This window comes from Arachis hypogaea, chromosome 2 (assembly GCF_003086295.3).
Source record: "Arachis hypogaea cultivar Tifrunner chromosome 2, arahy.Tifrunner.gnm2.J5K5, whole genome shotgun sequence".
Classification (NCBI taxonomy): Eukaryota; Viridiplantae; Streptophyta; class Magnoliopsida; order Fabales; family Fabaceae; genus Arachis; species Arachis hypogaea.
In genome coordinates, this window is record NC_092037.1 from 16,558,198 (window position 1) to 16,573,241 (window position 15,044).

The 15,044-nt window shown below is 35.3% G+C and overlaps 1 protein-coding gene across 1 annotated transcript; it reads right to left on the minus strand.

The window, feature by feature from the left end:
- Positions 1 to 215: 215 nt before the first annotated feature.
- On the minus strand, positions 216 to 1,886 carry LOC112722320 (small ribosomal subunit protein uS2-like). The gene is made up of 4 exons (XM_029294139.2): positions 1,727 to 1,886; positions 925 to 1,187; positions 596 to 793; positions 216 to 359 (listed from the first exon to the last, which is right to left on the minus strand). The coding sequence occupies exons 1-4, from the start codon at positions 1,884 to 1,886 to the stop codon at positions 216 to 218; spliced, it is 765 nt and encodes a 254-aa protein (XP_029149972.2).
- Between the last annotated feature and the right edge of the window lie 13,158 nt (positions 1,887 to 15,044).

A 15,044-nucleotide genomic window follows, 5' to 3' on the forward strand; every position in this document is an offset into this window, starting at 1 on the left:
AGGCGCACGGATTTTCTTGCATATCGAGGGAGAATGATTCAACACAACAACCCAGAATTATTTGACTAGAACATATTAGAAGCAAATACGACAATTATGTTGCATCAAATTTAACAGATCCAGAGTGGAAATAATTATTCTTACCGGCGTCTGGGGCCCAGTTAGTAGGAGCAGCTGCAATGGGTTGTTGAAGAACTGGTTCAGTTCAGGATTGTTCAGCTGTAACAGCCCCCATTCCCCATCAGCTGCGGGAAAGCAGCAGCACCAAAATCTTGAATGGCATATTTTGGGGCAGCTGGTAATTCCTCCTCCTCTTGTTGCTTGGCCTCTTCAGGTTCTCTATAGAAGAATAAATCCATCTACACATGAAAAGTTGACAAATTTAGCTAAGGTTCAAAGGAAACCACATAATAAGACTGCTATCTTTTGTTAAAATATGAAATTTTTTACACCTGTATGTATAGCAAGAAAGATTGTTCTAAATAAGTGCATACGAGATCAGACACTTACAATGCAGACATTGGAAAACACAATAAATCTAAAAGTGCTACAAAATAATAATAGTTCAATCCGTTAAGAGCAAAAATTAGTTTACCATCACGTCCCACTTAAGCCCCGGACGAATAGTACCCCTCATCTGCAGAACCATCCTTGCTAATAACCAAAACAGACAACCAATACTGTGCTTCCCCTTGTTATTGGCAGGAATGCCAACATCAACATAGCGCATCGGAGAATCGGTGTCACAGAAGGCAATGGTCGGAATATTTCCAAGAGCACCTTCCTTAATGGGCTACACATATTTTTTTGAAAAAAAATAGAAAAACAAACCCAAGATGAGATCAATTAATAACAGAATTTCAAACTCCCACAAAAAATATATTGACAGTTAATAGTGAAACAAGTGAATAACATAAGTTGCACCTGATGATCAGTCCTTGGATCAGTCAGAATGAGTAGACGAGGCTCGTTATAGGATGTTTGCTTTTGATTAGTGAATGTTCCAGGAGTGTGCCTTCCAGCAATTGCATTCGCACCAGTGTATTGTGCAAACTTAAGGACAATTCTCTGACCATATGGCCTAGCAGACTGAACAATGATGTCCTGCGGGTTCTCGATAGCAACAATAATCCTAGCAACAAGTTGGAGCTTCTCCCATGTCTTACCAAGGTTAATTATGTAAATAACTGGGAACAAGGAATACGAAAAATCAACCAAACATAAAAATGCTTTCATAAGCTCTATCATAAAATTATGATAATAAGCTGTTTTGAACACAAAGGTGGTAATACAAAATACACTTACCCGTATCAAAATCCTGATAATTAAATTGACTCTTTGAATAGAAAACACGAAACAAATAAAGAAAAATTGACAAACCACTAGATTATAACAAATTTATAAAAAGTATATATCAAAAAAGGAACCCTAGATACAGGAAAAGATAAATGTAAAAAAACCGAATACAAAATTCACAAAAGAGCAAGGAATATATTACAAAAAAAACTACGCACATCTGTGTTGTTTGCATTAGATTTCAAGAACTGAACTACTCACTACAGTTTGAGTAAATATGAAAAAATCCATATCAGAATAAACAATTTGAGATTGAAAAGATATAACATTTTGCAAAATACCCTTCAAACTCGCCATAATCGACACACTCTTCAATAATATTCAGACTCAAAATCCAAAAGGAAAAACGAAAAAGATCACGAAGACTGACCATCATTTCGGCGTTTGAAGACGTAGCATTCCATCTGGAAGTCACAATTTTTGGTTCCGAGGTGGACCTCAGCAGCAAGCATCATCTGGATGTCCTGCTCCTTCTGTGACAGCTGGCATGGCACTGCGTCAGTTGTGGCGGTGGCGGCGGAAGTGGCCATGGTTGCGGTGCAGATTTGCGCTCTTGAGAGATTTGGAGACAATGGAAGCTCCAACTCATAGCAGCTGCAGTATCAAACGAACTAGTTATTTGGAATGAAGGGTATTTTAAGGGGATCCGTTTCTGTTTCTCTAAACCCTAGTTTTGTTGTGAAATGACACCAATGCCCTCTTCTTCCTCCTCGTAAGCATAAATTATAAATTAAAATTGAGCTCTCCAAACTATTCAAATAACACTACTTAGATATGAATATGATATTAGTTAAAACTGTTTGGTCTAGTGAAACAGATCAAAGAATAAAGGAACTGGAAGCAGGGTAGTAAATTAGAGTCTAAATCATTAACCGATTCGGTTATATTCTGTTTTTATCCTTCTTCTAAGCTATATATATATAATTGTATTATGTGCCTCGCTCTTATATATTTATTTGGCCTAATTCATTCAGACTTAACTGCCAAGACAGTAATCACCACTCAATATCATATCTAATGTAATCAAATATTTAAATAGGAACAACTCTTCACTAGAATAAAAATGCAAATATTGTTTATCAAATTGTTTTGCAATGACTTTTAAAAAGAATGAAACCATTTGGACTTAGCATAATAAACATTTATCCAGAAACAAACACAGGCACCGATAAAGGCATAGTTTTGAAAATTAGGACGACCCAAAAAATTAGTCCAATTCAGAATATTAACTCAGGAATATAAATTACACAACCAGAAATTCATAATCGGAATCAGATTAACCTAACTTTAGATTAACTCAATATTAACTCAGAAATATTAATCAGAATCAGAAATCAAATTCATATCAACCTAACTCAGAAATATAAATTACACAACCAGAATCCAGAAATTCATAGTCAGAAAATCATTAACCTAATCAGAAATTCAGAAATTCGTTAACCAAATCAGAAATTCAGAAATTCGTTAACCAAATCAGAAATTCAGAAATTTGTTTCAGAAATTCGTTAACCAAATCAGAAATTCATTAACCTAATCAGAAATTTAGAAATTCAGTAACCTAATCAGAAATTCAGCAACTCAAATCTCAAGAATCCAGAAAATCAAAACACAAAAATTCAGATTAACAGGAATCTCATTAATTCAGAACACCCAAATTCGTTACCCTAATTCAGAAATCTAAATTCAGAAAAGGGGATAGAAGACCAGCGAAGACCAGGACTGACTTACCTGAACCTGATGGAGAAAAGGGGAAGCAAGACTAGCGTCCAACGAAGACCGGCAACACGAACAGGAGAAGATGACAACTGACAAACCCCATTTGTAGGGTTTATCTTGTATTGATTTTAGGGGATTTTATCACCTTTCACCCACATTTACCCAATGAATTAGCATGGTTTTGTATATTCTCCTTTAATTGTGCTTAAGAGTGAAAACATGATTTTTAGGTCTTAAAATAGCTAAATGTAATTTACCTTGATTCCATTAGATGCCTTGACATGTTTGTTAAGTGATTTCAGATTTAGGAGGCAAAGATTAGATCAAGGAAATGAAGAAAAAGCATGTAAAGTTGGAGAACTCATGAAGAAATGATGGAACCAAAAAGTTGTCAAGCCTGACCTCTTCGCACTTAATTGACCATAACTTGAGCTACAGAGGTCCGAATGATGTAGTTCCAGTTGGGTTGGAAAGCTAACATCCGGGGGCTTCGAAATGATATAAATTTTGCCATATGTTGCTTCGCGTTCAGGGGCGCGCACGCGCACTTTGCACGCGCGCGCCGATTCTGTCCATGGCCACTTTAATGAAATCGTCCCCAGCGGTTTTAGGAGCCTTGTGGGCCCAATCCAACTCATTTCTGATGCTATTTAAGTCAAGTATTGAAGGGGAATCAAGGGACTTTAGATACTTTTGATCATTAGCTTAGTTTTAGGAGTTAGAGTTAGTTTTAGAGAGAGAAGCTCTCACTTCTCTCTAGGATTAGGAATTAGGGTTAGATTAGGATCTCATAATTCTAGGTTTAATTCAAGTCTCCTTCTACTTCTACCTTCAAGTGGTGATTGCTACACTTTGGTTCTTCTTTCTATCCCTATCCTCTTGTTGTAATTTCCCTTATTTTGTCTCTAGGTTTTGTAATTGAGATATTCTTGTTCTTTTGTTTTCTTTTAATAATGCAATTTGAGATAATTCATGTGAATGTGATGTGTTGATTGTTGTTTTGTTAATTCTTTGTAATTGTTGGTTGTTGATTCCTTTTATTCTTACAAATAAAAATGCTTTCTTTCATTACCCTCCAAGTGTTTGATGAAATGCTTGAGAGGATGTTAGAGTAGGATTTTATGTTCTTGACTTGAGAAGGTAACTTAGGATTTCTTGAGTCACTAGTATCCAATTGATTGCTAGTTGATAGCCATTAACTCTAGCCTTCATTAATCCAATTAGTGGAAAGCTAGGACTTATGGACTAGGATTGATATAACTCACTTGACTTTCCTTTGTTAATTGATTTAAGGATGACTAAGTGGGATTAATCCTTGCAACTACCATACTTGTGGCTAGTGATAATGATGAAGACCCTTGACAACCAAATCTTGCCAAGACCATTTTGTTAATAAAGTTTTCTTACCATTTACTATTCATGTTTCTCATCCAAAACCCCAAATATAACTCACAACCAATAACAAAACACTTTATTGTAAATCCTAGGGAGAACGACCCGAGGTTTAAATACTTCGGTTTATAGATTTTAGGGGTTTGTACTTGTGACAAACAACTTTTTGTACGAAAGGATTATTGTTTGGTTTAGAAACTATACTTTACAACGAGATTTTATTAGTGAAATTCTAAACCGTCAAAAAATCAATCGTCAAAATGGCGCCGTTGCCGGGGATTTGCAATGGTGTTATGTTATTAGTTATTGTACATATGTGAATATTGTGAATATGTTTGTCTTTTGCTTGTTTGTTAGTTTTTGTTAGGTTTAGGACTTCGTTGCTCATCTTTGTTAATTTTTGTTTTCTTTGCTATTATGAATTCTCATCCTCACTTTGCCTATGAGTTTGGCTCAAATTATGTTGTAAAAAATGGGAACTACAATGGTAATATGCATCAAGGATTTGGGCACAACCAAAGATGGGAAGAACCTCAAGGGATTGATCAACCTTCTTGGCAACAACCTCCAACTCCTTATGGGTATAACTCTTATCCTAATGCATATCAATCTAATGGATGTGGTAACCCTTATTGTGATTGTCAACAACCACTACCACATGCCTATGAACTACCCACTCAACATGATTTTGAACCACCTTGCTCACAAGCCCCATATCACCAAAACCCTCCATATGACCCCAATCCTTATCCACCATACCCACCACCTTATGAGCCATATGAACCATACATGGAACCACCACCATTCCAACACAATTACTCGCAAGAACCACCTCAATGCACACCATCTCCATACCCTTTCCAAGAAGAACCACCTTCCTACTATAAACCCTCTCTCCAAAATAATGAACCCTCTTATCCACCCCAAGCCCCAATAGATGACTCTCTCACATTGCTACTTCAAGGACAAGCGGATATGCAAAGGAACACCCTAGAGTTTGTGACTAACTTGACCGAGGTAGTGTCTACCTTAGCCTACAAATTTTTGAACACTCAAGGTGCTTCCGTGGCCACATGTGAAGAATCCATTGAAAATCATAGCATGAAGGAGAGATTGGAAAACCCGGTGGAAAATGAGGGAGGCTATTTTGTATTAGAGCAATTGGAGGAGCCTATGGTTATTGAAGAAAAGGAAGAAGTGGTTGAGGATTTAGGAGACGCTGAGAGTCCATGGGAGTGTAGCATCATGAAAAACTCTTCCAAGAAGCTTGACATTGATGTTGAGGAGGGTGCGCAACCTCCAAAGCACATCATGGTTGAAGACTTTGAAGAGGTTGATCAAGAGATGGATTCAATTATTGATGAGTTCCTATCCACAATTGAATCCTCTCCCATTGAGCTTGACATAGAGGGTAAGGAAGAAGATACCTCACCTCCCATACCCTTGGTAAGCCACGAAGAAAATATTAAATTGGAAGGAAGCTACGAAGAGGAAGAGGTTGAGGTTGATACAAGTTGTCAAGAGGTGGAAGTTACAAGGAAAGAGCACAAGAGCATAGACATCGCAATGGCTAAGTGTGGGGAGGTCCCCCTTCCCAAGCCACCATCACCTAACATAACATTCAAGTGGGTAAAATTTCTATCCCTAAGCTTCACTTTCTCACTTGAATATGGGTTGATTGAAAATGATGGTCAACTTAGAGCTCTTTGTGGAGTTAAGAGTAAGAGGGAGTGGTGTAATGGTTGGAAAGAGAATGTTAGGCTCATTAAGGTTAAACCCTCAAGGCATAAATACTACGGTTGGAGGAATGCTAAATTGTATGGGTCTAGAAGGAGAATTTGGTGCATAAAGGAGAATTCTATATGCCTACCACCCAAGTTGAATCATGATGATCAACTAGAAGATGGGTGTGAAAATAAGATATGGGATCCCGGATCACAACATGAAGACCAATTTTGGGAGCTCATATCTTGGGGAGAACCTCACCCAAGTTTGGTGAAGATGGTTGGAAATTCTGTCAACCAATTGAGAAGCATGGATCCTTGGAGATTCAAGGATGAGTACAAACATAAGCCACCATGACAATAAGCTCCTCAAATGTCCAACTTAAGGACAATAAATAAAAGCGCTAGGTGGGAGACACCCCACCATGGTAAACTCTTTCCATACTCTTTTAGTTTGTTAATAAGTGAATTGAGTTGCCATTATAGGTAGATTCTCATTTTCATTTTTATCTTTTGCAAATATTGGTAGAATTAGTTTAATTTCTTGTTTTTATTGTTTTATCAAGTTTAGTTAGTAGTATAGTATGTTGAATAAGGTTCTAGGGCGTTTTGGTAGCTGTTTGGAGGATTGAAAGGCTTGGATTGGTGTAAGAACTTAGAAAAATATTTTTTGAAAAACAGAACACCATCCACGCGTACGCGCACCTAACGCGTACGCGCACCTGAGCATTTTTCGACCGTCCACGCGAACGCGCACTGTACGCGTACGCGTGGATGCAAAATTTCACCTCCAGCCAAAAAACCCGAGAGTTAGGCCTGAACTGTGCAAACATTGGGCCTTAGGCACAAGTCTATGCACGCGTGCGCGCACCTGGCGCGTACGCGCACATCATCTTAAATTCGCAATGCACGCGCACGCGCACTGTGCGCGCGCGCGTCGATTGCACGATCCACACTCCTGGTACTTTTACCCGAGAGTTGTGCCAGACTTGGGCCGACATTATGCCTCCGGCCTAACTCGATGCACGCGTGCGCGCACCTGGCGCGTACGCGTCCTTTGACCAATATACCCATCGACGCGTAAACATGCATGACGCGCACGCGTCGGTAAAAAAAAAAGAGTTTTTTTTTCTCCCCTTCCATTTTCTTTTGCTTATCACATTCGCATACTTCTACTCTTCCCATTTTCATTTAGTTTTTGTAGCATGTTTTCGTTTTTTTTAGTCATTTTAATAATGGTGTTGCATCTTCCTACTCAATTATTGAGGATTCATTGCATTATTTTGGTGCTTCTTGACTTGTTTCATATTGTTGGGTGATGTTCCTCTTTAAATCAATGCTCAATCTTTTATGCACTTGTGTTCTTTGTGCATTGATATGACCTTATATTGTCTTGCATGGCCCACTCTCTCTTGTTCGAACTTGATGCTCATCATGCTCTTCATGCTTTGACCTTACTCTTGCATCAAGTATCTTTGATATGCCATTTTCTCTTATTGTTTCTTCCTCTACATGTTGTAGCTACCATGTAGTAGAGAACCATACCTTTATTTGGCATTAGCCCCCGCCTATGTTCTAATTGCTTTGATGTCTTTGTTATAGGCTTAATTTTCTTTCTTTTTCTCTCCTTCTAGGTTGGCCACCAAGAAGGAAAGGAATGAGAAAGCTTCTAAATGGGGCAACAAACAAGTTCATCCGCACAACCCTTCGAAAAAACTCATCAATTGTAGCAACCCGTCCACCTTGCTCTTCTTTGCATGCACCGAGGACGGTGCAATCTTCAAGTGTGGGGAGGTCGTTCGACCGATCTCCATGGGTAAAAATTTCCTTTTCAACACCAATTCTTAGTTTTCTTTGTTAGATTAGTTATTGCATTGCATGATAGGTTGCATGTTAGTTAGAATTTGTAGATATTTTACTACCCTCTTCTTATTAGGACTACTTGGTTAGGGTGATGATTTCTTTCCCAAGAAACCGTTTTAGGGAAACCTACCAATTTGAAAAATTTACTTTGTTGAACTTGCTTGAAAGAATTTATTTTGGAACATGGTTTTTGAGCTAAGAACACAAGCATGTGAGTTTTGAGCCTAATTGTGTGGTTACATCTTATAACCACTTATTTTCCTTCTCGTGTGTAATTGTTCTCTTTCTATGATTGTAATCTTTGATTTGTTTGAATCTATATGTCCTATTATTCCTTGTATTCATGCATTTATATGATTGAGGCCATCATTTCATTAGCTCACTTACCCAAATGGCCTTACCTTTTACTCTCCTTTGTTAGCCAATTTTGAGCCTACGCTTAACCCACTTGTTCTTAATTTTAGCACATTACAAGCCTTAAAGCGAAAAACAATAAATGTCCTTATTTGGATCTTTGATTAGCTTAGGCTAGTGTGTGTGAGTATCATTCAAGTGTGGGAACCTTGGGACATTGGGTGAATAAAAGGGTAGTTTTGTATTTTTATTGAAATTATTGGGAATTGGGTACATACTCATGTATTGATCAAATGCATAGACCTTATGCATTGATGTTCGTGTGTATAGTTTGAAAGAAAAAGAAAAAAATGAAAAGGAAAAAAGAAATAAAAGTGAAAAAGAAAAGAAAAGAAAAGAAACAAATGTATATAGAAAAAGAAAGAAATAAAAAGGGGACAAAATGCCCCAAAGTGAAGTCCAATAAGAGTCAATGCATAAGTATTGTGAAATGAAAAAGAAAATGCATGAGTATGTGAAAAAGTGAGGAATGGGTAGTTAGATTAGTACTTAATTGTATAGGTCATTATATAGGTTAGGTGGGAAAGTTTAAGTTAATCAAAGATTCAAATCCTAAGTCCACTAGCCATATGTGATCCTACCTTGACCCTAACCCCATTACAACCTAAAGAAAAGACCTCATGATACATATATGCATGCATGAAATAATTGTTGATTGTTAGATGAAAAACAAATTTTGGAAAGCATGATTAGGGGAGAATTGAGAGAATCAACCCCAAACACCGAATGACTAGAGTGCAAACACTTCCGGTGAGGGTTCGATGCTCAATTCCTTGATTCCCGGCTTTCACGAGCGTGCTTTTTGCAAGTCTACTTGAACTTCATTTCATACTTAAATTGGTAGGATTCATGAATCGTCATATGACCTTAGCCCTACCCGTTTATATATGCTCTTGGAGGATTGATTTATTTTTAACCAAGTAGGTAAAACCATTTTGCATTTAGTTGCATATAGTTTAGGTTGCATATAGCTCATTTACATAGAATAAATGTTGATGCCCTTTGCTCTCTCTTGGCTTAAGCATGAGGACATGCTTGGTTTAAGTGTGGGGAGGTTGACAAACCCCATTTGTAGGGTTTATCTTGTATTGATTTTAGGGGATTTTATCACCTTTCACCCACATTTACCCAATGAATTAGCATGGTTTTGTATATTCTCCTTTAATTGTGCTTAAGAGTGAAAACATGCTTTTTAGGTCTTAAAATAGCTAAATGTAATTTACCTTGATTCCATTAGATGCCTTGACATGTTTGTTAAGTGATTTCAGATTTAGGAGGCAAAGATTAGATCAAGGGAATGAAGAAAAAGCATGTAAAGTTGGAGAACTCATGAAGAAATGATGGAACCAAAAAGCTGTCAAGCCTGACCTCTTCGCACTTAATTGACCATAACTTGAGCTACAGAGGTCCAAATGATGCGGTTCTAGTTGGGTTGGAAAGCTAACATCCGGGGCTTCGAAATGATATAAATTTTGCCATATGTTGCTTCGCGTTCAGGGGCGCGCACGCGCACTTTGCGCGCGCGCCGATTCTGTCCATGGCCACTTTAATGAAATCGTCCCCAGCGGTTTTAGGAGCCTTGTGGGCCCAATCCAACTCATTTCTGATGCTATTTAAGTCAAGTATTGAAGGGGAATCAAGGGACTTTAGATACTTTTGATCATTAGCTTAGTTTTAGGAGTTAGAGTTAGTTTTAAAGAGAGAAGCTCTCACTTCTCTCTAGGATTAGGAATTAGGGTTAGATTAGGATCTCATAATTCTAGGTTTAATTCAAGTCTCCTTCTACTTCTACCTTCAAGTGGTGATTGCTACACTTTGGTTCTTCTTTCTATCCCTATCCTCTTGTTGTAATTTTCCTTATTTTGTCTCTAGGTTTTGTAATTGAGATATTCTTGTTCTTTTGTTTTCTTTTAATAATGCAATTTGAGATAATTCATGTGAATGTGATGTGTTGATTGTTGTTTTGTTAATTCTTTGTAATTGTTGGTTGTTGATTCCTTTTATTCTTACAAATAAAAATGCTTTCTTTCATTACCCTCCAAGTGTTTGATGAAATGCTTGAGAGGATGTTAGAGTAGGATTTTATGTTCTTGGCTTGAGAAGGTAACTTAGGATTTCTTGAGTCACTAGTGTCCAATTGATTGCTAGTTGATAGCCATTAACTCTAGCCTTCATTAATCCAATTAGTGGAAAGCTAGGACTTATGGACTAGGATTGATATAACTCACTTGACTTTCCTTTGTTAATTGATTTAAGGATGACTAAGTGGGATTAATCCTTGCAACTACCATACTTGTGGCTAGTGATAATGATGAAGACCCTTGACAACCAAATCTTGCCAAGACCATTTTGTTAATAAAGTTTTCTTACCATTTACTATTCATGTTTCTCATCTAAAACCCCAAATATAACTCACAACCAATAACAAAACACTTTATTGTAAATCCTAGGGAGAACGACCCGAGGTTTAAATACTTCGGTTTATAGATTTTAGGGGTTTGTACTTGTGACAAACAACTTTTTGTACGAAAGGATTATTGTTTGGTTTAGAAACTATACTTTACAACGAGATTTTATTAGTGAAATTCTAAACCGTCAAAAAACCAATCGTCAACAACCACGACCAGGAAAAGACGACGACGTTGCTGAGTCTGGGGTGGGAGTCGGCGCTGAGAGACCAGGGGGTGAAAGGCAGCGGCGACAAATTATTAAGGAAACAAATTATTAAGTGCCTTTTTCGTTATTGTACTTTTCTAATTCAATATAATTACCCGCACCAGGAAACAGCATACTACTAATTTGTGGCTCAGAAAAAAAATTTCAGGAAAATAGTATGATCTTTAATGATTTCTAAATGCCAAGATAGCTTAATTTTGAGGAACCATTGAGAACAATATATTCCAATTTCAGAATTACAAGAAAAAAAACCTATAGAGAAAATAATTAAAGAACAAACGCCCAAAAAAAAAAAAGATCTATGCTCTAACTTGGATTAAAACATAATTTCAAATTACTAATTACATCACTCTCAAGGATTGAAACTTATGTATTACTTTCTTCCAACCACATGCAATCAATCACATTTTGCACTGCAAGGAAAATTACTAGTCTGCAAAATTAAGCTAGTTTTCAATAGAAAATCCAAAACTGAAGTAGAACCATTCATCTTCTAAACCTGCAACAACCTCAAACTCCTTATATCCTTCCAAACGTTTGTAAAAGGCCCTAGATTCCACTTAGTGAATCCTAACTGCAATCAAAACTCATAACTAACACTTACTACAACAAACAGAGAACCTGAAACTTGAGGCCTGAAACAGACTTAATCCTTGTACTAAAGTTGCTCAACCAATAAATTAAGCACAATAAGAAGGTGAATCAGCTTTATGTTTAGTCGATTCATGTATCACCGTTTTGGGTTATAATTCAATATATAAATGGTGCAGCAAATCAGAATTTTTCATTCTACAACATATAAATTATTAATACAGAATACCATAGCATAAACTCATCAACAAGCAACAACTAATAAAATCAGAATTCAGAATTAATGGAAAATAAAAAAAATTAAAGTATGAAAAAAATGAAAAAAAAGCCACCAATTATCAGAAATTCATAGAACAAAACATCCATTAACAAAAACAATAGCCACCAACTTCAAAAAATCAAAATCACCATCAAATTCATGAAAAAAAAAAAAGCAAAAACCTAAACTAAAATCCCAAAATACAAGAAGAAAAGGAGAGAGTAGTGAATCTTACTAGGGATAAGAGAGAAATGGCTGAAGAGGTCAGAAACGCCGGTGAAGAGAAGAGCGGCGAACGATGGGAAGAGAGCAAATGAAACAGGGTGCACGGAGCGGTGCGGTGATGATGCAGTGTGGGCCGGCTGAAACGGACAGTGACGAGGCCGTGACGATGGTGGTCGGAGGTTGCTGGCTGGGAAGACGGAGAGAATGCAGAGGAAGGGTGCAGAGAGAGACGAAGGATTTCGTGAGGAGAGGAGCACTGTTGAACAACAAATGTGGTGCTCTATGTTGGAAGTGGGAAGTGGGAACTAGGAAGAGGAGTTAGGGTTAATTTTCTATATATATATGCAAAGTGAAATTACTTAAAAACCAAAATAAAAATTAAATTCATAAGGATATTTAAGTAATTTAATATATTCGGGGATTGTGGGGAATACGAAGACGGGGACGGGGATTCCCGCTCGGGTCCCCGCATCTGCTTCGGGAGAATTTTGTCCCCATCTCCGTCCCCACAGGAAAAATTTTTCGCCGTCGGAGCCCCATTTGGGACGGTCCCTGCGGGGATCCCTGCTTCCTGGGGATTTTTGACACCCCTAATTAATTCGGTAAGAATCATTATATATACTTATTTTCTTACATAAATATACTAAATAATGAGAATCTACTACTATGGTTTAGTGGCTATGTCATTCCTTACTAAATTTTGGTGATTGTTTAGCATAATTTGGGTTATTAAATTTTGGTACTGTTTATGGATCTTTATGATAAATTTAGTATCCAGTCACTAATCACAATTTATCTATAAAAAAATTTTGAACAGGATGAATCTAGAATTTTAGTAAAAAAGAAATCAAAAATTAAAATTTTTTATAATTAAATATAATATTATATATTTGATTAATTTTTTTAATTTAAAAATATTAATAAATTCTTGTCAAATAAAGAAGTTATCTTTATTCTTATAAGATATAAAAATATCTATTTTTTATTTTTTGTTAATTAATTTATTTTATTAAATATTGGATAAAATATGTAAAATGTACTTGTTTAATGAACTTATTTAATATCTAATAAATAATAATTTTAACATCATAAAAAATTTTAAAGTAAAAAATAAAATCATTTTTAAGTCAAACAAATTCGATCAATTATAATATTTATATATTAAAAACATAAAAAATAAAATTTATATAAATAAAAATGTCTGTTCACAACACAAAATATGAATAGAAATTAAATAAATTTATGAGTGTGGATAAAGAAATTGTTATGATACTGTAATTTACGTTTTATTAAATTGATTATTTTTTCAATTTTTACATTTATTCTGCAGAAGCAATTACACTGTTCAATATTATACTTCGAAAAGGAATATCGACTCTAATAATTCTGTCTCCGTCTATCAAAACAACTAAAAATGCATCAAAAAAATTAAAGTAAGCATACGCCGTACAAAAAGTTTACGCTCCTCTTTATCTCTAAAGTTAGGATGTCCTAACCAACCGACGGCTATTCCATCTCCATTATCCAATGGATATGAATGAGTCGAATTACTTATCTCTCGGTCTATTAGTGAATTATCTCTCCAGTAATTATGAAAGATGTTCCACTAAAAATATTCTTATTATTGTTTCAACTCATATTCCCCAAAAAGTAGATCCTGCTCTAATAGCTCCGAATAAATTAAATACATGCATTAAGATACGAAGGCTTCTTATTCTACAACAACGAAAGCACTTTTTCACTCTTTCATATACTAGGGGATTTCACTTGAAAAGGAGAATGTTCCATACATGGACTCGGATACATAACCATAACTATGGATTCTAATGTACGAGATCTTGTAGCAATTACCAATGAGACCCTATCGATTAGTATTATACAAAAGCAATTCATTATAGACACTAATATAATTAGGTCTGCTCTTCATAGACAAACTTGGAATTTGCAATCTCAGGTAAGATCAGTTCAAAATCATGGGATCCTTTTCTATTAGATAGGAATGGATATTTCAAAAAATGTATTTCTAAGTAATTGCTCTAACTAAAAAGACGAAATCATTTTTCATTATCTCAATTGAAGTAATGAGCCCTAATATTGGTATATTAGGAGTTCATTACTTCAACTAGTCTCTGTATTTTTCGAATAGCTCTCTTAGTTATTGAGAGAGTTGCCCAAAAATAATATATAAAGCATATTCAGTAAAACTTACAAGTAAATCGGATATACAAAATTACCTTTTTTTTATTTTAGAATATTGGTGTAATATTGAAGTACATTTGAATTGTTTACGTGAATTACCTTAAATATATAAATTTTATTATTTTATTTGTGTAGTATTATTTTAAAAATTTTGCTAACTTGTGCATTAAGAATATAAATTAAACATACCATAAAAATTAAAAAATATATATTTTATAAATGTTATTACAAAAATTATTTATTTTTATATTTTTAATGCATTAAATACATTAAAAGTATTAAAAAATTTCTATTGTTATTTTTTTAAAATGTGTCTTTATTTTTAGAACATAAGTTAATTAAATCCTTATTTTAATTATTCTGGATGATAAAAGTACTGTATTAATAAATGTGTATTAAATTTTGAAAATTGTTAGACTGTTAGAGGGTAATTGAGAAAGTCTAGGGGCTAGTACTTTTATTAAAATTTGGTCAGCACTTAAACTAATAAAAAAAAGTAAGTAATCTTACACCATTAGATGTAATCTCATACCATTAAAAATACTAATAATAACTAATTAATGATTACAAATTATAAAATTTACTGACTCTCTAGCACTCTTAATTAAAATTTTTTTTACCATTATTTT

Excerpts from the sequence above, each read along its gene's own strand:
- LOC112722320 (XM_029294139.2), bottom strand. The coding sequence starts at position 1,886 with ATGGCCACTTCCGCCGCCACCGCCACAACTGACGCAGTGCCATGCCAG. Across the intron at positions 1,188-1,726 it reads CTTCAAACGCCGAAATGATG|TTATTTACATAATTAACCTT; the intron begins GTCAGTCTTCGT and ends CCTTGTTCCCAG. Across the intron at positions 794-924 it reads ATCCAAGGACTGATCATCAG|CCCATTAAGGAAGGTGCTCT; the intron begins GTGCAACTTATG and ends AAATATGTGTAG.